The sequence below is a fragment of the Sciurus vulgaris genome (genome assembly GCF_902686455.1).
Source record: "Sciurus vulgaris genome assembly, chromosome: 1".
Taxonomy (NCBI): domain Eukaryota; kingdom Metazoa; phylum Chordata; class Mammalia; order Rodentia; family Sciuridae; genus Sciurus; species Sciurus vulgaris.
The window spans coordinates 9,004,946-9,027,612 of NC_136461.1; the positions used below are offsets into that span (position 1 = coordinate 9,004,946).

Below are 22,667 nucleotides of genomic sequence, written 5' to 3' on the forward strand. Positions count from 1 at the left end.
CAAGTTCCTTTAATTCCCTTATCCTTCTACTGTGCTCACGGAAGGACCCTGTGGAGCCTCGGGCGGGTTGTGGCAGTGGCTGTGCCCCTGGGGAATTCTTCCTTATTTTATTATATCCAACCTCCTGTCCCTGGTCTGCTTTGAAAGTCCAGTTTTAGGTTCCAGTAAAGGACCCCCCCCCCCCTTTTTTTTTTGTTCATCCACCTTGTGGAGAAGCTGCCTGTCTGCTTTCTGTTATGGGGCGCAACTTAGGAACAGACCCCTCACCGCTGAGAAGTCCACATTTGAGAGTCTTTATTAAGCCCGCCGCTGACTGTCTCACACAAGGCCCAAAAAATGGCTATTGGGAGAACAGCTCCGACCACAGGGTTGTAGGGGTTCTTATACCAAAAATCACATCAATCGTAAGTGTAATTTCCATATGATTGGAAGTTACAAACTAACATCATGAGATCATCGACAGAGGGGGAAGTGGGTCAAAAGGACCCTTACCTAGGACAAACTAAAGAATGGTCACTAACATCCACACAATCACCGTTCACATGGTACATTGGTTAGGAGCAATTGGGATCAAAAGAGAGCAATTTTTCATTACGTAAGAATTGTCATTTTCTATTGCTGACTATGTCATGCTAAGCAACCGATGCTGGGCACAGAGTCAGGGTGTTTCCATGGGAGAAGCTTATTTCCTACATAACTTGGAGTCTCAGAGCAGAATGGAGTCTGTTTAGTCATTTCCCTTAAAGTCTGGAGCCTAGAACATTCTCCTGGAGCCAGATCTCTCAGCCCATCACACTTCCTTCTTTCATTCCACTGAGCAGCCAGGAAAGAGACCGCCTCTATTCTGCCATCTTGGATCTCTCCAGGATTTCATTCTCTTGTAAGAGATATTTTATCTCAGACAGGAATCTCTGAATTGGAAAAATCACACAATATTTTAGAAACTCTTGCAAAAAGTTTTAATACTTTGAATTCTCTAATAGCAGTGAAATCTGAGAGGGATTTGGTCTCAGTAGTACTCCAGAGTAGAAGTGTTCTTTTTATTTTGCTGTTCATCAGAAAGGAACTTGTGCCCTAATTAGTGAAAAGTGATGTTTCTGCTAAAAACTTAAAAGTTTTTAAAGAAGAAATGGGAGTTTTCACCAGATAGGCACACCCTCCACTACTGATTTATTCAGTTGGTCAAATCTTGGTTCCTGGGAATCTTTGTCCAGAGGAAGGAATTTTGTGGTCTGTGCCTAGTATTGTCCTTATAGGTATGGCACTTGCCCCCTGGTGCAATGTAATCGATCAAGGGGTTTAAATGATGTCTGGCCAGGTACAGGGGGCCACACCTATAATCCCAGCAACTTGGGAGAGTGAAGCAGGAGGATCAGAGGTTCCAACCAGCCTGGGCAACTTAGTAAGACCCTGTCTCAAAATAAAAAATAAAAGGGGGCAGGGGTGTAGCTCAGTGGTAAAGTGCCCCGGGGGTTCAGTCCCCAGTACTACACACACACACACTGTCCAACAGCCATCTGCATGCCAAATGATCGCCATCAGTTTTAGACAACTCAAGGAGCCAACGCAGCCCATGTCACGGCTGAGGATATTTACCTGACCACAGTGTACCTGCTGGTGATACCACCATGAAAGTTTGCAGAATCAAAATGAGTTTATTTGTTCAAAAACCTGACAAAAATGGAGGCCGGGGAACCAAGTAGGAGAAGGTCCTTCAGCTCCATAGCTTGATAAAAGGAACTTTCAGAAAGATTCTGCCAAAACCACACACTTACACACACAAAAAATGCTTCCAAACCCCTGACTTTCCAAACAAGGTCATAGGGTTTTATCTTTGACTCTCAAGAGATTAATAAAATACAGAATGGAAAAAAATAAAATAAAATACAGAATGGGACCATCTAAGGAATGGCAGGACAACCTTTCCTCTGGACTCCAGACAGCTCTATTACGCTTCATTCTCAGGCACATTTTGAAATCGATAGGCAAATTGTACCAAAGATAATTAAAAACGGTGACGGCTTTCATGTGGAATGTTCCAGATGAACAACTGTCAAGAGCTGCACTTTAAGAAATACATTTTAAGCCAGGTGAGGTGGGGCATGCCTGTAACCCCAGCTTCCCAGGAGGCTGAGGCAGGAGGATGGCAAGCTTCAGGCCAGACTTGGCAATTTGGCAGCCTGTTTCAAAATAAAACACAAAGGACTGGGCAGGTAGCTTAGTGGTAGAGTGCCCCTGGGTTCAACCCCCAGTGCCAAAGAAAAATAAAAATAAATCAATAAACGAAATGAAAATGTTACGAAGGCATGAGAATTACAAATCACCACGCATGTTGGGCCAAATTGAAAGGGAAAGAAAGGTTCTCTACTGAGTGTGCCAGGCAAGCTGGGGCGGGGCGCAGGCTAAGGCCTCAAAGAGCTCCTAGCACCTCAACTTTGGAAGGACAGAGTTCATCAAGGCAAAACCACAAAACCCACAAGGACAACCGAGGCACAGGTAGGTCAGAAAGACCCCGCAGAGACAGTTATTTTGACCACAGGACAGAGTTGTTTTGATGGTACATTTTTAGAGTCACCTTTCTTAGACATCAGGGCCACAGTCCAGCACAGGGAAGGTCCTACTGTCCTGTCAACATAGACACAGCTTCAGGAGGCTGAAAGGAAAACAGAATCAGCAAGCATACCATGGAGACAGGTCAGAACAAGATGGCGTTACCTTGGTTCTTTTCCATTTCAAAAATAAAGTTAGCACTGAAAAGTTTTTTCTGAATGAAGGCAACAATTTTTATGTAAGTACACTGAATAAACATAGAAACATCCTTAAAAAAATACTGTCAGATCAACCACAACATTTTCCTAATGAGTTCCTGAAAAAGGTACTGATAATCATGCGAAGCAAATGACCGCTACAATTTGATCATGCTTGGTTACTGGGAATTTTTGATCAGGTCTGTGTCTAAAGTTGGATTTGGCTAATCTGCATTAATTCATATGGTAAATACCTTTTATACGAAAAAGCAGATCTATTGTGATAAAATCAAAACACAAACATTTGAGAAGTATATAGAAAACTTGTCTTAAGTCTTCTAAAATTACATATGATATAACCTTAGAATAAGAACTACCCTTACCATGGTCTAACTCTTAAATTGTTAATGCACATTATCTGCAAGACTAACAAGTAATTTGTTAATCATGTCATGGCCTTGCAGGAGAAGGGGCAATCTTAATGTAACAGCACAGTAATTATTTTCCAGGTAAGTTAAACATTTCTAAGTGTTTGAAAGGTTCTTTTATTTAATACATACAACGTACAAAATAAGTTAAAAGAAGGAAGCAGAGGAGGGTTTCTGGTATTTATGATGCAAACATACAACTTTCCCTCATCAGTAATAATTCCATGTATGTCCATTTTACCTGTGATAAAACATGAAAGGCTGATAGATCAAAAATTTCACATAAATAGAAACAGCATTCAAACAATGGAATTTCAGTGTGTTTCTTCCCACACTGCAATTCATTCTACTTTGACTATAATAAACATAAATAAAAGCCATATCTCGAAAATCTGTTTTTACATCCTTAAAGTTTAACATAAATTCTTTCATCAATTGAGAAGAACTCCTTTGTAGCAATTCCATAAAATAATTTTCAATGTAAATGTATGACTACGCAAATGGTATGCTGTTACTCCATGTACAAACAGAAACAACATGTATCCCATTTGTTTACAATAAAAATAAATTAAAATAAAAAAATTTTTCAATGCACAAAACACTCATCTTCTAGTAAAACCAGCAACACTTATGGAGGGCCTGGGCATTCATATTTGGCCCCTCTGAGGTATAAATGCAGCTATATTTGCACCAAGTAGATAATCAATAGGGTGTGCTAATGTTCTGCATGTTTGCATAAAACTGGGAACAATGTCATCCTTACTTATTGAAAACTTATTTTTATATTTTTTTATAATAATGGTGGTTAACAAATCTTAAGAGAAAATATGTATATTAGCCCAGTAATAAAGCCAGCAAAATTGTGAATGCCTAAAAAACAATGCAAATGGTTATTACATTTCAAAAACTCTTAACATGGCATATTGATAAAAAAGCTGAACAGGGGGGGATCCAAGAAGGCGGTCTAGAGGGAGGCTGCTTCCTTGTCGCTCCGCAAGGCCGGATTCAAGCGGAGGATATCTGTTTCTCGGTGAGGCAGTTTTTGCTGCTTATCGATCCCCTGCTCTTTACCCCATTTGTCTGCTGTGATGACCTGCAGTCTGCCAGCATATCGACGCCTTTTTTGAGAGCAGATTGCTCACTGTCAGGCGTCTATCATCCGCCATTTGCCTGCCTCTCGCCTGTCCATCGCCTGCCTTACCCCTGTCCATCACCCAACGCTCGAGGTTCACCTCCCGATCGTCGGACAGCTGCCAGCAGATTGACCGCAGACCGCCAGTGGAGAACCAGCTGCTGCTGCTGCCTGGAAGTTCGCTGTTGCAGTACCTGCAGGTTGGATTACACGTGGCTGCCGCCATTTTGAGACAACAGCCAGGCCCTGTAGGACCCCTGGCCGGACTGACTGAGTCCTGTCTCCAGGATCCCTCAGCCCGACCGATCACTCCCTGCCTCTGGGGCTCTCACATCAACGGACTGCTCCCTGCCGCCAGGACCCCCAGACCAACTGACTGCACCCTATCACCAGGACCCCAGACCGACTGATTGCACCCGGCCTCCAGGATCCCACAACCACACCAAATACACCGAACTCCAGGACCACTGCCGGATCAACTGCATCCTGTCTCCAGGACCTCCAGCTGACCACGTCCACCCCTGAGCTGTAGCTCCCCATTTGCCAACACATTTGGAAGCCAGAGCAGCCATCTTGGATAATCCTGGAAGCCATAGCTCCGATCTTCGGATGGGGCAAATCCCATCCTGCGACGCCTGCTGGAGGCTTGAAGCTCATTCTCAGGTACCTCTCATACATCGGGCTACTGAACACTGGGAGGTTTCATTACAATATGACTATTATACAGTAGATTTTCTTTTTTCTCCTTTTTTAAAAAAAAATATTTAAGTTTTTATTTCTTTATGTTTCTTGCTTTCTTTTCCTTCTGTTTACCGGTTCCCTCAGAGTAGCTTTCTCCCTTATTTACATGATGTTATTGTCCCCATTGGGGCTATTTGGTCTAGGATTGCATAGTGTCTGGTTTGGGCACTGCTAATATTGATCTCCCCTTAAAGAAAGGGTTTTGGAAACCTATAGGGCCACTATAAGCCTAGAGGGGGAAATCTGCAATACCCCAGATCTGCACTGCTAGAGGGGAAGATACATGAACAACATGAAAAAACAAGGGAAGAAAATGATCCAAACAAATCTAGATTCTATAGTAATAGAATCTAATGACAGTATGGTAGAAGAAATGTCAGAAAAGGACTTCAGATTATACATGATTAAGATGATTCGCGAAGCAAAGGATGAAATAAGAGAGCAATTGCAAGCAATGAATGATAATACCAATAAGCTGAAAGAGCACCTGCAGGAAGCAAAAGATCATTTCAACAAAGAGATAGAGATTCTCAAAAAAAAAAACCAAACGGAAATCCTTGAAATGAAGGAGACAATAAACCAAATAAAAAACTCAATGGAAAGCATCACCAACAGACTAGACCACTTGGAAGACAGAACCTCAGACAATGAAGACAAAATATTTAATCTTGAAAATAAAGTCACCCAAACAGAGAAGATGGTAAGAAATCATGAACAGAATCTCCAAGAACTATGGGACATCATGAAAAGACCAAATTTAAGAATTATTGGGATTGAGGAAGGCACAGAGATACAAACCAAAGGAATGAACAACCTATTCAATGAAATAATATCAGAAAATTTCCCAAACCTGAAGAATGAAATGGAAAATCAAATACAAGAGGCTTACAGAACACCAAATGCACAGGATCACAACAGATCCATACCAAGGCACATTATAATGAAAATGCCTAACATTCAAAATAAAGATAGGAGTTTGAAGACCGCGAGAGAAAAGCATCACATTACATATAGGGGGAGACCAATACGGATAGCACCAGACTTCTCAACCCAGACCCTAAAAGCTAGAAGGGCCTGGAACAACATATTTCGAGCTCTGAAAGAACAGGATTGCCAACCAAGAATCCTATACCCAGCAAAACTAACCTTCAGATTTGAAAATGAAATAAAATCCTTCCATGATAAACAAAAGTTAAAAGAATTTACAAATAGAAAGCCTGCACTACAGAATGTTCTCAACAAAATATTCCATGAGGAGGAAATGAAAAACAACAACGTAGGTCAGCAAAGGAAGGAACTACCTTAGAGAAAAACCACTCAAAGGAGAAACCAAGCCAACTTAAAAACCAAAAATAAGCCAAATGACTGGGAATACAAATCATTTCTCAATAATAACCCTGAACGTTAATGGCATAAACTCATCAATCAAAAGACATAGACTGGTAGAATGGATTAAAAAGAAAGACCCAACAATATGCTGCCTGCAAGAGACTCATCTCATAGAAAAAGACATCCACAGACTAAAGGTGAAAGGATGGGAAAAAACCTACCACGCACATAGACCCAATAAAAAAGCAGGGGCTTCCATCCTTATATCAGATAAAGTGGACTTCAAGCCAAAGTTAGTCAGAAGGGATAAAGAAGGACATTTCATACTGCTTAAGGGAACCATAAATCAGGAAGACATAACATTTGTAAATATTTATGCCCCAAACAATGGTGCATCCCTGTACATCAAACAAATCCTTCTCAATTTCAAGAATCACATAGACCACAACACAATAATTCTGGGCGACTTTAACGCACCGCTGTCACCACTAGATAAATCTTCCAAACAAAATCCAACCAAAGAAACCATAGAACTCAATATCATAATCAATAACCTAGACTTAATAGACATATATAGAATATTCCATCCATCAACGAACAGGTACACTTTCTTCTAAGCAGCACATGGAACCTTCTCGAAAATAGACCATGTATTATGCCACAAAGCAGCCCTTAGGAAATGCAAAAAAAATAGAGATACTGCCTTGTGTTCTATCAGATCATAATGGACTGAGAGTAGAAATCAATGACAAAATAAAAAAGGGAAATTACTCCAACACTTGGAGACTAAATAATATGCTATTGAATGAAACATGGATAACAAAAAACATCAGGGAGGAGATTAAAAAATTCTTAGAGGTCAATAAGAACGATGATACAACATATCAAAATCTCTGGGACACTATGAAAGTGGTACTAAGAGGAAAATTCATTGCATGGAGCGCATTCCAGAAAAGAATGAAAAGTCAACGCTAAATGACCTAACATTACAGCTCAAAGCCCTAGAAAAAGAACAGAATAACAGCAAAAGTAGTAGAAGACAGGAAATAATTAAAATCAGAGCTGAAATCAATGAAATTGAAACAAAAGAAACAATTCAAAAAATTGACAAAACAAAAAGTTGGTTCTTTGAGAAAATAAACAAAATAGACAAACCCTTTGCCACACTAACAAAGAGAAGGAGAGAGAAAACTCAAATTATTAAATTCGTGATGAAAAAGGAAATATCACAACAGACACCACTGAGATACATAACATAATGAGAAGCTACTTCAAAAATCTGTATTCCAACAAAATAGAAAGTACCGAAGACATTGACAAATTTCTAGAGACATGTGCTCCTCCCAAACTGAACCAGGAGGACATACACAATTTAAACAGATCAGTATCAAGCAATGAAATAGAAGAAGCCATTAAAAATCTACCATCCAAGAAAAGCCCAGGACCAAATGGATTCTCAGTCGAGTTCTACAAGACCTTCAAAGAAGAACTCATTCCAATACTTCTCAAAGTATTCCAGGAAATAGAAAAGGAGGGTACCCTACCAAACTCATTCTATGAAGCTAATATCACCCTCATACCCAAACCAGGAAAAGACACATCAAGGAAATAAAATTTTAGACCAATATCCTTGATGAATATAGATGCAAAGATCCTTAACAAAATATTGGCAAACCGTATCCAAAAACATATTAAGAAAATTGTGCACCACGATCAAGTGGGGTTCATCCCTGGAATGCAAGGATGGTTCAACATTTGTAAATCAATAAATGTAATCCATCATGTCAATAGACATAAGGATAAGAATCATATGGTTATTTCAAATGATGCAGAAAAAGCGTTCAACAAAATACGACACCTCTTCATGCTCAAAACACTAGAAAAAATAGGGATAGTAGGAACATACCTGAACATTGTAAAGGGTATTAATGCTAAGCCCATGGCCAATCTTAATGGCCCATGGCCATCTTAATGGAGAAAAACTGAACCATTCCTTTTAAAAACGGGAACAAGACAGGGATGTCCTCTTTCACCACTTCTATTCAACATTATCCTCGAAACTCTAGCCAGAGCAATTAGGCAGACCAAAGAAATTAAAGGGATACGATTAGGAAAAGAGGAACTTAAGCTGTCACTATGTGCTGATGACATGATTCTATATTTAGAGGATCCAAAAACCTCCTCCAGAAAACTTCTAGACCTCATCAATGAATTCAGCAAAATAGCAGGCTATAAAATCAACACGCATAAATCTAAAGCATTTTTATATGCAAGAGACAAAACATCTGAAAGGGAAATGAGGAAAACAACTCCATTTGCAATAGCCTCAAAAAAAAATAAAATAAAATAAAATACTTGGGAATCAATCTAACCAAAGAGGTAAAAGATCTCTACAATGAAAACTACAAAACACTGAAGAAAGAAATCAACGAAGACATTAGAAGATGGAAAGATCTCCCATGTTCTTGGATAGGCAAAATTAATATTGTCAAAGTGACCATACTACCAAAAGTTCTATACAGATTCAATGAAATTCCAATTAAAATCCCAATGATGTAAAATCCCAATGAGCAAGCAATCATGAAATTCATCTGGAAGAATAAGAAACCCAGAGTAGCTAAATCAATCCTTAGCAGGAAGAATGAAACAGGGGGTATCGCAATACCAGAACTTCAACTATACTACAAAGCAATAGTAACAAAAATGGCATGGTATTGATACCAAAATAGACAGGTGGATCCATGGTACAGAATAGAGGACACGGACACAAACCCAAATAAATACAATTTTCTCATACTAGACAAAGGTGCCAAAAATATGCAATTGATAAAAGACAGCCTGTTCAACAAATGGTGCTGGGAAAACTGGAAATCCATATGCAACAGAATGAAACTAAACCCCTATCTCTCACCCTGCATAAAAATCAACTCACAATGGATCAAGGACCTCAAAATCAGACTAGAGACCCTGCAGCTTATAGAAGAAAAAGTAGGTCCAAATCTTCAACTTGTTGGCTTAGGATCAGACTTCCTTAACAGGACTCCCATAGCACAAGAAATAAAAGGAAGAATCAACAACTGGGATAGATTCAAACTAAATAGCTTTCTCTCAGCAAAGGAAACTATCAGCAATGTGAAGAGAGCCTCCGGAGTGGGAGAATATCTTTGCCAATCATACTTCAGATAGAGCACTAATTTCCAGAATGTATAGAGAACTCAAAAAACTCTACACCAAGAATACAAATAACCCAATCAACAAATGGGCTAAGGATATGAACAGACACTTCACAGAAGAAGATCTACAAGCAATCAACAAGCATATGAAAAAAGTTCACCATCTTTAGTAATAAGAGAAATGCAAATCAAAACTGCACTAAGATTCCATCTCACCCCAATTAGAATGGCGATTATCAAGAATACAAGCAACAATAGGTGTTGGAGAGGATGTGGGGAAAAAGGTACACTCATACATTGCTGGTGGGGCTGCAAATTAGTGCAGCTGCTCTGGAAGGCAGTGTGGACATTCCTTAGAAAACTTGGAATGGAACCACCATTTGACCCAGCTATCCCACTCCTTGGCCTATACCCAAAGGACTTAAAATCAGCATACTACAGAGATACAGCCACATCAATGTTCATAGCTGCTCAATTCACAATAGGCAGACTGTGGAACCAACCTAGATGTACTTCAATTGATGAATTGATAAAGAAACTGTGGTATATATATATACAATGGAATATTACTCAGCTATAAAGAATGAGAAAATTATGGCATTTGCAGGCAAATGGATGACATTGGAGAATATAATGCTAAGTGAGATAAGCCAATCTCAAAAATCCAAAAGACGAATGATCTCACTGATAAGCAGATGATGACGCATAATGGAGGGTTGAGGGGGCAAGAATGGAGGAAGGAGGGACTGTATAGAGGGAAAAGAGGAGTGGGAGGGGTGTGGCGGAAGGAAAAATAACAGAATGAATCAAATATCATTACCCTATGTAAATGTATGACTACGCAAATGATCTCCTGTTACTCCATGTTCAAACAGAAACAACATGTATCCCATTTGTTTACAATAAAAATAAATTAAAAAAAAATAAACTTACAACCGAGAAAAGATAGTCTCTTCAACAAATGGTGCTGAGAAAACTGGAAATCCATATGCAGTAAAATGAAATTAAACCCCTATCTCCTACTCTGAACAAAACTCAACTCAAAATGAACCAAGGAATCAGGAATTAGACCTGAGACCCTTCACCAAACAGAAGAAGAAGTAGGCCTATATCCATCACATTGGCTAGGACCAGACTTCCTTAACAAGACCCCCATAGCGCAAGAAATAAAAGCAAGAATCAATAAATGGGATAGATTGAAACTGAAAAGTTATTTCTCAGCACAGGAAACAGTCAATAATGTGAAAAGAGAACGTACAGAGTGGGAGAAAATCTTTTCCACACACACTTCAGACAGAGCACTCATCTCCAAAATTTATAAAGAAATTTTAAAACTTCACATGCCAAATACAAAGAACCCCATCGATAAATGGGCTAAGGAAATGTACAGACAATTCACAGAAGAAGATATACAGGTGATTAACAAATATATGAAAAAGTGCTCATCATCCCTAGGATGATTCCAATCATCCCTGATTCTGAGAGTGGGTATGAAGCTATCGTCATCACAACAGCATGGTGTTGGCGGGCAGATGGATGGAACAGAAGAATCCAGAAGTGCGTCCACAAACAGTTCTGATAAGGTGCCACCGTGATTCCGTGGGGGAAACTGCAGGAGATGGGTGGTGTTGGAAGACACGGATGAGCACCCGGACACAAAGCAAATATCACGACTTCCTCCAGCAGGCATGAGAGTAGCTGGAAGTTACTGATCATAGCTAAACACATGAGAGCTAAGACGATAAAAATTTCTACGGAAAAAAAAATCTTAGGAGAACCCTTTGCAACCTTGGAAGAGACTCAGGTGAACACATGTTAAAGCAGAGGGCTGGGAGCCAGGCATGGTGGTGCACACCGGTGATCCCAGGGATTTGGGAGGCTGAGGCAGGAGGATTGCAAGTTGGAGGCCAACCTGCAACGTAGTGAGACCCTGTCTCGAAATAAAAATATAAAAAGGGCCGGAGCCGTAGCTCGGTGGTGGAGCATCCACGGAGTCAATCCTCCCGACCACGCACACGAAGCAGAGCTAGTGAAGTAGCCAATTGCCTCTGCCTTGGAGCCAGCGACCGTCGGCTGAAGTCTCTGAAGCCAGGAGCCCAGCCCAGCCTCCCTCCCGCAGGTTCTTTCCACCAGGCATTTCTGTCTAGTGATGAAAGCCAAGGGACCCAGGGTGTGCGCCAGCCGCGTGCGCTGTTGTGTGCAGATCTGTACCACATCTGGCCATCGATGTTCCTGGGTCTCTCCTAGCTTTCCCTGGGCAAAGGTGCCTTCCTGCTGTTACCGTAACGGAGTAGATCCGACACTGACCTCCCCAAGCACGCTGTGCTGAGGGCCTCTGTGGCTCCGAGTCTCCTTTTAGGTTGAGCATCAAGGGACTGTCGTGTTTTAATCCACAGTCCACCAATACTTAAATCTAGAGATCTCTGTTGCTGTTTTTTCCTTTGGTGAAATTTTGTCCCCAAGAAAGGCAAGGTTACATTGTTTTCCTAACAAATTGAGTCAGTACAGTGTTCTTGGCTATCAAAGCATCCCTAGGAGTTTTGTTCTTTGGGGTTTTATTTTGCTTTGTGCTCAGTGCTGGGAGCCCAGAGCCGCACACTTGCCTGTCACACGCAAGTGCTCCACCTTGGAGCCACATCCCCAGCCCTTTTTACTCTTTATTTTGAGACAGGGTCTCACTAGGTTGTGTAAAGCCTCACTAAAATGCTGAGGCTGGCTTCGAACCTCTGATCCCCCCAGTCTGGTGCTTCCTGATACCAATATACTTGTATACTTACAATGATAGATATACTTATTATAGAATTGTGTTCACAGATGCGAACAAATATTATCTTCCTAACAAATAAAAATTGGTACATATTAAATATGCAGATTTATTTTAAAATATATAAATACATACTTACAAATGTTAAAACTGCTTAGACTAGCCAGGCGTGATGGCACATGCCTGCAATCCCAGTGACTTAGGAGGCGGAGACAAGAGGATTGCAAGTTCAAGGCCAGCCTCAACAATTCAGCAAGGCCCTAAGCAACTTAGTGAGACCCTGTCTCGAAATAAAAGATAGAAAGGGCTGGGATGTGGCTCAGTGGTAGAGCACCCCTAGGTTTAATTCCCAGTACACAACAGGGATGATCGCAAAGGACGACTTTGACTGTAGACCAACTCTGAGATCAGCACGAACAAAGCACCTGGAATAATTCAACTCTGCTCCTGAGCTGGGAAAAGTGAAGGAAGCAGCAAAAGAAGAGAGTAAAAGAAATGAAAGAGAAAGACGAGGAGGAAGAAAGGAAGTTAAGGAATAAAGTAAAACGTAAAGTTGGTTTCTTTCTGGTCCTCCAAAACCACACACAAAAAATTGTAAAGTCAATTATCTTTTCCTGCCTTATTGCATTATTTACTAACACTTTAGTACTTTCGTTGTTCATTATTTCTGTACTCCAAATCTGTCATTAGTATTGGTGTTTTACCCGTTTGATGGCTATTATTGCTATTAGCATGTTTTCTAATGTCTTATTCTTTTTGGATCTCAGACGTTTTATATAATTATGTACTTAAATTGACATGTGATCGTAGTACATTTGTGGGATTACATGTGATGTTTCGCTTCATGTGTGCATTGTTAATGTTTACTGTGTGACGTTTAAATCAGGATAAGCACCAGGCATGGTGGCACACACCTGTAATCCCAGTGACTCTGGAGGCCGAGGCAGGAGGATTGTAAGTTCAAGGCCAGCCTCAGCAATTTAGGGAGGCCTTCAGCAATTAAGTGAGAACCTGTCTCAAAATAAAAAGTAAAAAGGGCCAAGGACGTGGCTCAGTGGTAGAGCACCCCTGAGTTCAATCTCCAGTACTTCCAAAAAAGGGGGTTTTGGGGTGTGGTTCAGTGGTATAGTGCCCTGGGTTTAATCTTTATTACTAAAAATAAATAAACGATTGATTGATTGATCAGGGTGAGCATACCTATCCCTCAGCCATTGGTGATTTTCCCCTCAATTATCACCATGCTTGCCTTCTTGAACACTTTCCTACAACCACACGTACACCAAACTCTTGCCGTCAGTTTCAGACAACTCAAGGAGACGCTGGGTGTATCACTGCTTGTTATGGGGCACAACTTAAGAACAGACCGCTCACCACTGAGAAGTCCACATTTGAGAGTCTTTATTAAGCCGGCCACTGACTCTCTCACACAAGGCCCCAAAAAAATGGCTATTGGGAGAACAGCCCCGACCACAGGGTTGTGGGGGTTCTTATACCAAAAATCACATCAATCCTAAGTGTCTGTTGCTATGATTCAAAATTACATATTAACATCAGGAGATCATCGACAGAGGGGGAAGTGGGTCAAAATGACCCTTACCTAGGTCCAAACTAAAGAATGGTCACTAACATCTAGATGGTTACTGTTGACATCACCGCTAACCTGCTACATTGTTTAGGAAACTCAGAATCAAAAAGAATGATTTTTCATTATATAAGAATTGCCATTTTGTCATTTTGTGTTGCCAAACAAGTCACGCTAAGCACCTGTGGACAGGTACAGAGGCGGGGTTCCCAGGGGAGAAGCATTTCCCACATGACATGGAGTCTCAGGGCCAAGTGGAGTCTGTGTAATCACTGCCCACATAGCCTGGCCGGTAACATTTCCATGGGGTCAAATATGTCAGTAAGTCACATGCTGACAACGGCTGCCAGCCGTGAACTCCCGCCTGCTCGCCCTTGAAGCCGGTGGTGGAAATTTTCCACCAAAATGGCGTCACTCATGTCAAACTCTGACAGAACAGGGCTGGCGGGGGGCTAGGAAGAGGGATCCTCAAGCGCAGCCGCCTGCTGACAGGCACCCTCACAAAAGACCGGCAGAACGGCGACCTTTCCCCAAATCCACCACAAATTATACCCCAAAAATGTATTTTCTTGCTTCTTTTATTTTTTTTTTTTTTTGGCACCAGGGACTGAACCCAGGGGCGCTCTACCTCTGAGCTACACCCCCAGCCCTTTTTCATTTTTTATTTTGCGACAGGGTCTTGCTAAAATGCTCAGGGCCTCACTGGGTGGTTCAGGCTGGCTTTGAACTCGTGATCCTCCTGCCTCTGCCTCCCGAGTCTCTGGGACCGCAAACATGCACCCCCGCGTCCTGCAGAAAATTACGTCTTCTGAGAGGACGGCTGCACAGCAGCTGCCTGTCATCTTGGACTGAGGCCACCCTTGTTCCAGAAACCTTGCAGCCGATGATGACTGTCTCAAAGCACCTTAGTCGGCCCTTGACTTCCTTTGCCTCCTGGATGGGCCTGATCCTCTTTGCTTGGGGTCTTACATTCCCTGTCCCTTCAACAGTCACTTTTTGGACAGCCGCTCTCTGTTGTTACCTAGGTTGACAGAAACCTCTACCTGCCGCTGGTCCCAGGCACCAGGTCAAGGGTGGTAACTGACAGAGACGCCTAGCCTCACTCAAGCAAGAAACAGGTAAAGAAAATTCAAAAATTTTTTAAATTTTTTTTTATTGTAAACAAATGGGATACATGTTGTTGAAAATTCAAATTTTTGAGACTAGGTTTCAAATATTCCTCAGCATAAACCACCATCTAGGCCTTAAAAATAATCTTAAACCTCTTTAAATTGCAATCATAAGTGAAATGAATATGGGTAATTTCTGCTAAATGCTTAAGATAAGAGGAAACCTCTAAATGCTTAAGATAAGAAAAAGCCTCAGCCCAAACAAACAAACAAAAACAAAAAGCAACTATCTGGGTGTGGATGTGCACGCCCGTAATCCCAGCCACTCAGGAGGCCCAGGCAGGAGGATCACAAGTTCCAGGCCAGCCTTGGCAACTCGGCGAGGCCTGTCTCAAAATGGATTTTCCAACGGGGTGGGGGCGAGCCCAGGGCCCAGCACCGCTGGTTCAGTCCCCGTACTGCAACAACAGCGCAGTTCACTTCTGCGTTTCCCCATAGCTACTTGCCTCTGACAAATCGCAAGAACGCGCTAGAACTTCTTAGGTCTGACGTCCCCAGTTCCTGATTTACTTTTCACTCAAAAGCTCACATTTCACTGTGCTGCAGATCATTCCCTTAAGGGCTAGATGCCCTAGAAATGGATTAAGAAACCAAAAGGCTCCCCGTGGCAGCGGCCATGGAGACAGGGACGTGTGCCTTTGGCCCTTGCTTCTTTCTCTTCCGTGTTCCTAAGAGCCACAGCCTGTACCCAGTGTTTGCTCAGGCCTTCCTTCCTTCCTTCCTTCCTTCCTTCCTTCCTCCCTCCCTCCCTCCCTCCCTCCCTCCTTCCTTCCAAGTGCTTTACCCCAGTCCTGTTCATTTTTTATGTTGAGACATGGCCTTGTAAGCTGCCCAGCCTGGCCTCAAGCTTGCAATCCTCTGGCCTCAGCCTCCTGAGTCGCTGAGACTAGAGGCTGTGTCACCACACCTGGCTCTCAGTGGGTTTTAGTCTAGTCTGTTCCCCTGGCTCAAACCATGAAAACCACTCTCCGGCTTTGGGTCAATCTGCATTCTTAGAGTTCATCTTCTCAAGCAGGTTCGCTGAGCTGATCCCATATGGAAACTCCCTTTTCCTTCTGGGACAGTCAAAGGAGGCCTCTCCCTCCCTGCCCTCAAGGACAGCTCTGGCCTCTGGCGTCTCTGTTGTCCCTCCCGTAGCTACTTCCCTTCTGACTTCTAAACTCCAAACAGGTATTTTAATCCCTCCACACTCACCACCCGGAAGAACCGCACCAAGCCAAAGCAAAACCCCAGGCAGACCAAAAAAAACACCACGTGTTCTTCCCATCACCTCAGATGATTCAGTCCCCCTGTCCACCTGCAGCCCCAGAGGCCCAGTCCCCAGCGCTGCTCCCATTATAACTGAGGCCTGATTCTCTGGACCTAGTAGTGGTTGAAGATCAGTCACCTCCTCGGGGGTCCCTCTCTTCCTCCCTGAGTGGGCACATGATCTGATATGTTAGGAAACATAAAACCCAAGTCACAGCTGACACACTGAGTAACTCTGACATATTTTTATAATTTCAATGTGGCCAGCTGGGCATGGTGGTGCATGCCTATGATCCCAGCAACTTGGGAGGCTGAGGCAAGAGGATGGCAAGTTCAAGGCCAGCCTTGGCAACTTAGTGAGACCCTGTCTCCAGGTAACAAATAAGGGCTGAGGATGGAGCTCAGTGGTAAATTCTCCCTGGGTTCAATCCCCAGAACAAAAAAAAAAAAAAATTCTTTTTTTTTTTTGGCAAGGCCAAAGAACTGCCAAGAATGATAAATTCAATTTTTTCCCCTATATCAGAAACAGATTAAACCCTTTCTTGTCTCACAGTCAGGACTATGAAAGTCACAGACTGCTAAAAGAAATCAATGACTTAGACCTTATGCATGACTACAGTTGAATATACCAGTTAATTTGGAGGAAACTAGAAATTCAATGGGATTAAGTGGGTGGGGATTCAAATATTTAATCAGATGGCACTCTGATTGGAGCTAGGACTTGAAAAGAGGGTTGGAAAAACCAGCAAAAGCTTCAAGGAGCCCAAGAAGCACAGAAGCCTGGAGCCCAGGGTCACCAGCTGTCACCACTGGGACTCACAATTCCCTGCCAACTGTCCGGCTCTGGTAAGTCACCAAACCCCACGGAGACCCCATTCAGGCTGCGTGGTGGCATACACCTTTAGTCCCAGTTACTGGGGAGGCGGAGGCAGGAGGATTGCTTGAGCCCAGGAGTTCAAGGCCCGCTTGGGCAACTGAGCTCAAAACAGAACCCCTGTGGGGTCTACTCTCAGCCAGTCTCACCTGGTGACCCACAGCCAGGAGTGGTGGCACATGCCTGCAGTCCCAGGAACTCGGGAGGCCGAGGCAGGAGGAAGCACAAGTTGGAGGCACAGCCTCAGCAATTTAGTAAGATCTGATCTGAATATCAAAAAGTAAAAGGAGAGACTGGGGCTGTAGCTCAGTAGGGAGAGGGCTTGCCTAGCATGCAGGAGGCCCTGGGTTCAAGTCCCAGCACTGGAAAATAAATAAAAGGAGCTAGAGACATTGCTCAGTGATTAGAGCACCCTGGATTCAGTCCCCAGGAGCAAAAAAGAAAAAAACAATGGTGACATGTAGTTTCTAATGGCAAACAAATATCATTTTCTTTCTTTTTTTAAGCATCATGGTGGGGTCTTTTTTTATTATTATTTTTCAAATGTGTTCTAATCAGCTACACATGACAGCAGAATGCATTTGACCTTTGTACACACATGGAGCTCACCTTCTTCCTCTGGCTGTAGGAGGTGCGGAGTCCGGCTGGTTGTGTAGCCAGGCACGTATGTAGGGTAACCATGGCCGAGTTCCACGGCCTTGCCTCCCCGACGCCCCCTGCCCTCCCCCACCCCCTCTGCCCAGTCCAAAGTCCCTCCATTCATCCCTCCCAGCCCCACTGTGGATCAGCGTCCCATTATCAGAGAAAACATTCGGCCTCTGGTTTTGGGGGGTTTGGCTTATTTCATTTAGCATGAGAGAATATCACGTTTCTGTCTCTTCAAACGGACAGATTTAAGATCTTGTCTCTAAATGCAGTTTTGTTTTCGTCCCAATAGTTTTGATTTCTGCTTTGGTTTAGGTCATATTAAATTTCTTTCCCTCTTATTTTTTTTGTTAGCACTGGGGATTGAAATCCAGGGGTACTTTACCACTGAGTTACATCCCCAACCCTTTTTATATATCTTTAATTCGAGACAGGGTCTTGCTAAATTGCTTAGGGTCCTGCTAAATGCTGAAGCTGGCCTTGAACTTGTGATCCTCCTGCCTCAGCCCCAAATTGCTGGGATTACCATGCCATGCGTCACCATGCCCTGCTAAATTTCTTTATTTGCTTTTTATAATTATTATGTGTGTGTTTGTGTTTTACCCAGTATTGAACCCCAGGGATGCTCCACTATAGAGTTATATCCCAACCCTTTTTATTTCGTATTTTGAGATAGTGTCTTGCTAAATTGCCAGGGTTTGCCTTCAACCTGTAATCCTCCCATCTCAGCCTCCCAAGTAGCTGGAAATTAAAGGCATGTGCCACAGTGTCTGGCTATTATTTTAGGTGTGTGTGGTGCTGGGGATGAACCCAGGGCCCTGTGTATGCTAAGCAAGTACTCTACCCTTGAGCTATACACAGCCTAAAATTTTTTAATCTAGCAAAATTTTTGATAAAATTTGGAAAGCATCTAATTGATCGGAATTACTTATTTTTGGGGGTGGGGGTGTAGTTTAGTGAGCACTTGTCTATCATGCACGAGGCCCCAGATTCAATCCATAGCACCACAAAAATAGTCTACCCTTAAATTATACTTCATTGATTCTATGGTTTCATGATTGGTTTTTTATTTTATTTTTGGTTGATTTTTTTCTGTGGTTTCAAGATTTTCTAAGTTAGGCACTCATTATAACTAATAGCTTAAAAATATTCCACCCTTTATTTTTCTTGGCAGTACCAGGGATTGAACCCAGGGCCACACAATGAGAGTTTTGCTAAGGTGCTCAGACTCCCAAGTAGCTGGGCTAACAGGAGTAGGTCACCATGCCTGACTCTATGCAGTATTTTTAACAGGAGCGACTCTTCTGATCTATCTTTCCCTGGACGCCACTCCAAAGTGGCACATGGTCACATGTGTGCAAGATCCCAAAGTCAGCGTTTTCCACTCTTCCTTCCAAATGCCCTAAAATCCTATGTGTGGCTTTTAGCCTTGCTTACTGAGCCTGGTGGTACATGTCTGTGACCCCAGCTACTCAAGAGGCTGAGGCAGGAGAATCATGAATTTGAGACCAGTCTGGACAACTTAGTGAGATCCTGTCTCAAAATAAAACAGGGCTGGGAGCCTGTAATGCCGCGGCCTGGGAGGCTGAGGCAGAAGGATGTCAAGTTCAAAGCCAGCCTCAACAATTTAGCAAGACCCTAAGCAATTTAGTGAGACCCTGCCTCAATAAAAAGGAAAAGGGCCGGGGACGTGACTCAGAGGCAGAGCACCCTGGATTCAAGCCTGTGCCACACAGTAAGTAAATACATACATACAAAATACGAAAAAAAGGGATGGGGTGTGGCCAGCGGTAAGGCGCCCCTGGCTTCTATCCCTACTACCACCCCCAAAATAACCATTCGTAAGTAAATAAATAAATTGCTCATTTGAAAAATGAAAAGTAACGACACCCACTTTATTTCCCTTATTTATTTACTGGTGCTGGGGATCGAACCCGGGGTCACTCCACCACTGACTTGCATCCCAGCCCTGTTTTTATTTTTCATTTTGAGACAGGGTCTCACTAAGTTCTAGGCTGGCCTGGAATGTGTGATCCTCCTGCCTCAGGCTCCCAGGACTCTGGGATTAGAGGCCTGTACCACCAGGCCTGGTTTGGCACCCATAGAGTAGAACTGGGGTAAGTCGAAGACCCCTCCAGTGTTGCCAAACCAGCAACTCCGGCAGAGTTGCTTCCTGTGGGTGGCTGTAAGACAGAGCTGCTGAGCTTGGTTGGGAATGTACCTTTGCTGGACATTTCCCCAGGATCCTTTCCATGAAGACTCGTCAGGATGAGCAGCCAGTCCCCATGCACGCTGCTGGAGCTGGCAGGGCGGAGCCTGCTGATGGACAGGCAGCGGGCCACCCTGGCTCTGCAGGACCTGCCCATAGAGCTCTTCCCACCACTCTTCATGGAGGCCTTCAGCGGGGGATGCTCGGAGGTCCTGAAGGAAATGGTGCAGGCCTGGCCCTTCACCTGCCTCCCCCTGGGGGCCCTGATGAAGAAGCCAGACCTGGAGATGCTCCAAGTCACACTGCAAGGGCTCAATATGCTGCTTGCCCAGAGGGATCGCCCCAGGTGAGGGGGACCCAGGTGGCCTGGAAGGGGGGGGGGGGCCCTCTGGGGACAGGCAGAGGTGGGGTGCTAAAGGGCGGACCCGAGGTTTCCGGTGCTGCCAGCCGGGTTGGAGAGGCCTTGCCCGTGCCCCATCTGGGGAGGGCTTCCGCACGTTCAGGCTTGCGCCTGCCCCCCCTTGGCTGGCACGGTGGGCACCGGGCTGGATTGGAGGGGAGAGGGGTGGAGAAGAGTGAGGCCGAAGGAGGGGCGGAGCGGGAGCAGCGGAGGGAGCGGCGACTGGAGGCGCAGGAGGGAGGTGGGGTCCCTGCCTCCACGCTGAGGCTCTCCTGTGGTACCGCAGGCGGTGGAGGCTGCAGGTGCTGGATCTGCGGCGTGTTCATCACAACTTCTGGAGAATGTGGACAGGAGAGGTGGCCGATGCCTGCTCACCAGAGGCCATGCCTAGGAAGCAAACCCTGGCGGCCCCTCCAGGGACAGGGCCCTCGCTGCCCTTGAAGGTGCTGACAGACCTGTGCTTGCCGCATAAGCCCCCGTATGCCCCCATGGCCTTCGTCTTTCAGTGGATGGATGGGAAGCCAGGCGTGGTCCAGCTGTGCTGTAAGAAGCTGCAGATATCGACTTTGTCCCTCCAGAGCATGGAGAGGATCTTGGAAGAGTTGGACCTGGACTACATCCAGCAAGTGGAAATGCACTGTTCCTGGAGTCTGTCCACCCTGGCCAGTTTTGCTACCTATTTGGGCCAGATGAGGAACCTGAGGAAGCTTCTTTTCTCCCACGTCTGTGTGTCTGCTGACGTCTCCCAGGAGGAGAAGGATTGGCTGATGGGTCACGTCACCTCGCAGTTTGCCAAGATGGACGGCCTCCGGAGGGTCTACCTCGATGGTGCCTTCTTCTTAGATGGCCGTCTGCGCCAGGTGCTCAGGTGAGGCAGGAGGGCCAATGTTTCCTGGAGACCGTTGAACTTTGGTGGCCACCTGCGGTGCCCCAGCCACTGGTGATTCAACACTGATGGAGAAAGTCAGTGAACTTCTCTGCTTCTACTCTATCCTGTCACATAGACACCATCATAGAGGCAGAGGGTCACCCAGGGTCATGTCTGGGAAGCTAGCTGGCAGGCACAGGATCTTCACCATGTCAGCGAAGGTGGTAGGAAACAGGACAGAGAAGAGGGCATTGAAGGAGGGGAGGCTCCAGGCCCACCTGCCCCTCGCAGCAGGGAAGCTCTGTGCTCTCTGGCTGGGAGCAGGGAGCCGGCCTCTGAGGCACGCCTGGGAAAGGCTGCGCCCAGCGAGCTTCAGGTGGTGACTGTGGACTTGGGGGTGAGGAGCAGGAATGGGGGCCTTGCTGAGGGTACAGGGTGTGAGCCCCACAGGTGGGCAGCCCCAGGGGCTTGTCCTTCATGCGGGTCTCCCCCTGGTCCCCTCTGGACAGACCTGTGGGTTGTCTGCTTCTTCTACCTTGACATCACTCCTCAGAACTAACTGCTTGGTCTCTCCTTAGGCACCTGAAGAACCCCCTGGAGACCCTGTCAATCACCAATTGCCAGCCCTCAGATTTGGATTGGAATCATCTGTCCGGGTCTCCAAACCTCACTCAGCTACTACACCTGAACCTGTGTGGCATCAAACAGACCAATCTCAGTCCTGAGCCCCTCAGAATTCTGCTGGAGAACGCTGCAGCCACCCTGAGGACCCTGAACTTGCAGGACTGTGAGATCACGGACTCGCAGCTCCACGCTCTCCTGCCTGCCCTGAGCGGCTGCTCCCAGCTCAGGACCTTCAGCTTCCATGGGAATGACATCTCCTTGCCGGTCATGAGGGACCTGCTGCGTCACACTGCCAGGCTGAGGCAGTTGAGTCTAGAGATGTACCCTGCCCCTCTGGAAAGCTACGATGCCCAGGGCGCCATCCACCGGGAGAGATTCTTCCAGCACTGTGCTGAGCTGACGGACATCCTGAGGGCCGTAAGGGAGCCCAGGGGAGTCTTGTTCCATACCAAACCCTGCCACATCTGTGGCCACCGGTTTGTCTATAACCTGCCCTCCAGCCTCTGTCGCTGTTTGATGCCCGCCTAGTGGGATGCATATATCAGAAGTGCTCTGTGCACTTGAAAATAAAGGCTAAGACAGAGGTGTCTCTCCAAGGGAAACTGGAAACATGATTTCAGACTGTTGCACGACATGAGCGGGAAGAGAAAAGGTGATGCAGGAGGACTGGGTCACGGGAATGGTTCCCCTGGGGAGAGTTGGAGCCTTCGGGGACACAAGTCTTACAGAGTCAG

General features: G+C 44.8%; 1 protein-coding gene across 1 annotated transcript; it reads left to right on the plus strand.

Annotated features, from left to right (window-relative positions):
* Positions 1–20,100: 20,100 nt before the first annotated feature.
* Positions 20,101–22,461, plus strand: LOC306654566 (PRAME family member 12-like; the record flags this gene model as incomplete). The annotated part of the gene is made up of 3 exons (XM_079128352.1): positions 20,101–20,387; positions 20,728–21,309; positions 21,888–22,461. 3 exons carry the CDS (start codon positions 20,101–20,103, stop codon positions 22,459–22,461), a joined length of 1,443 nt encoding a protein of 480 aa, XP_078984478.1.
* Positions 22,462–22,667: the final 206 nt, after the last annotated feature.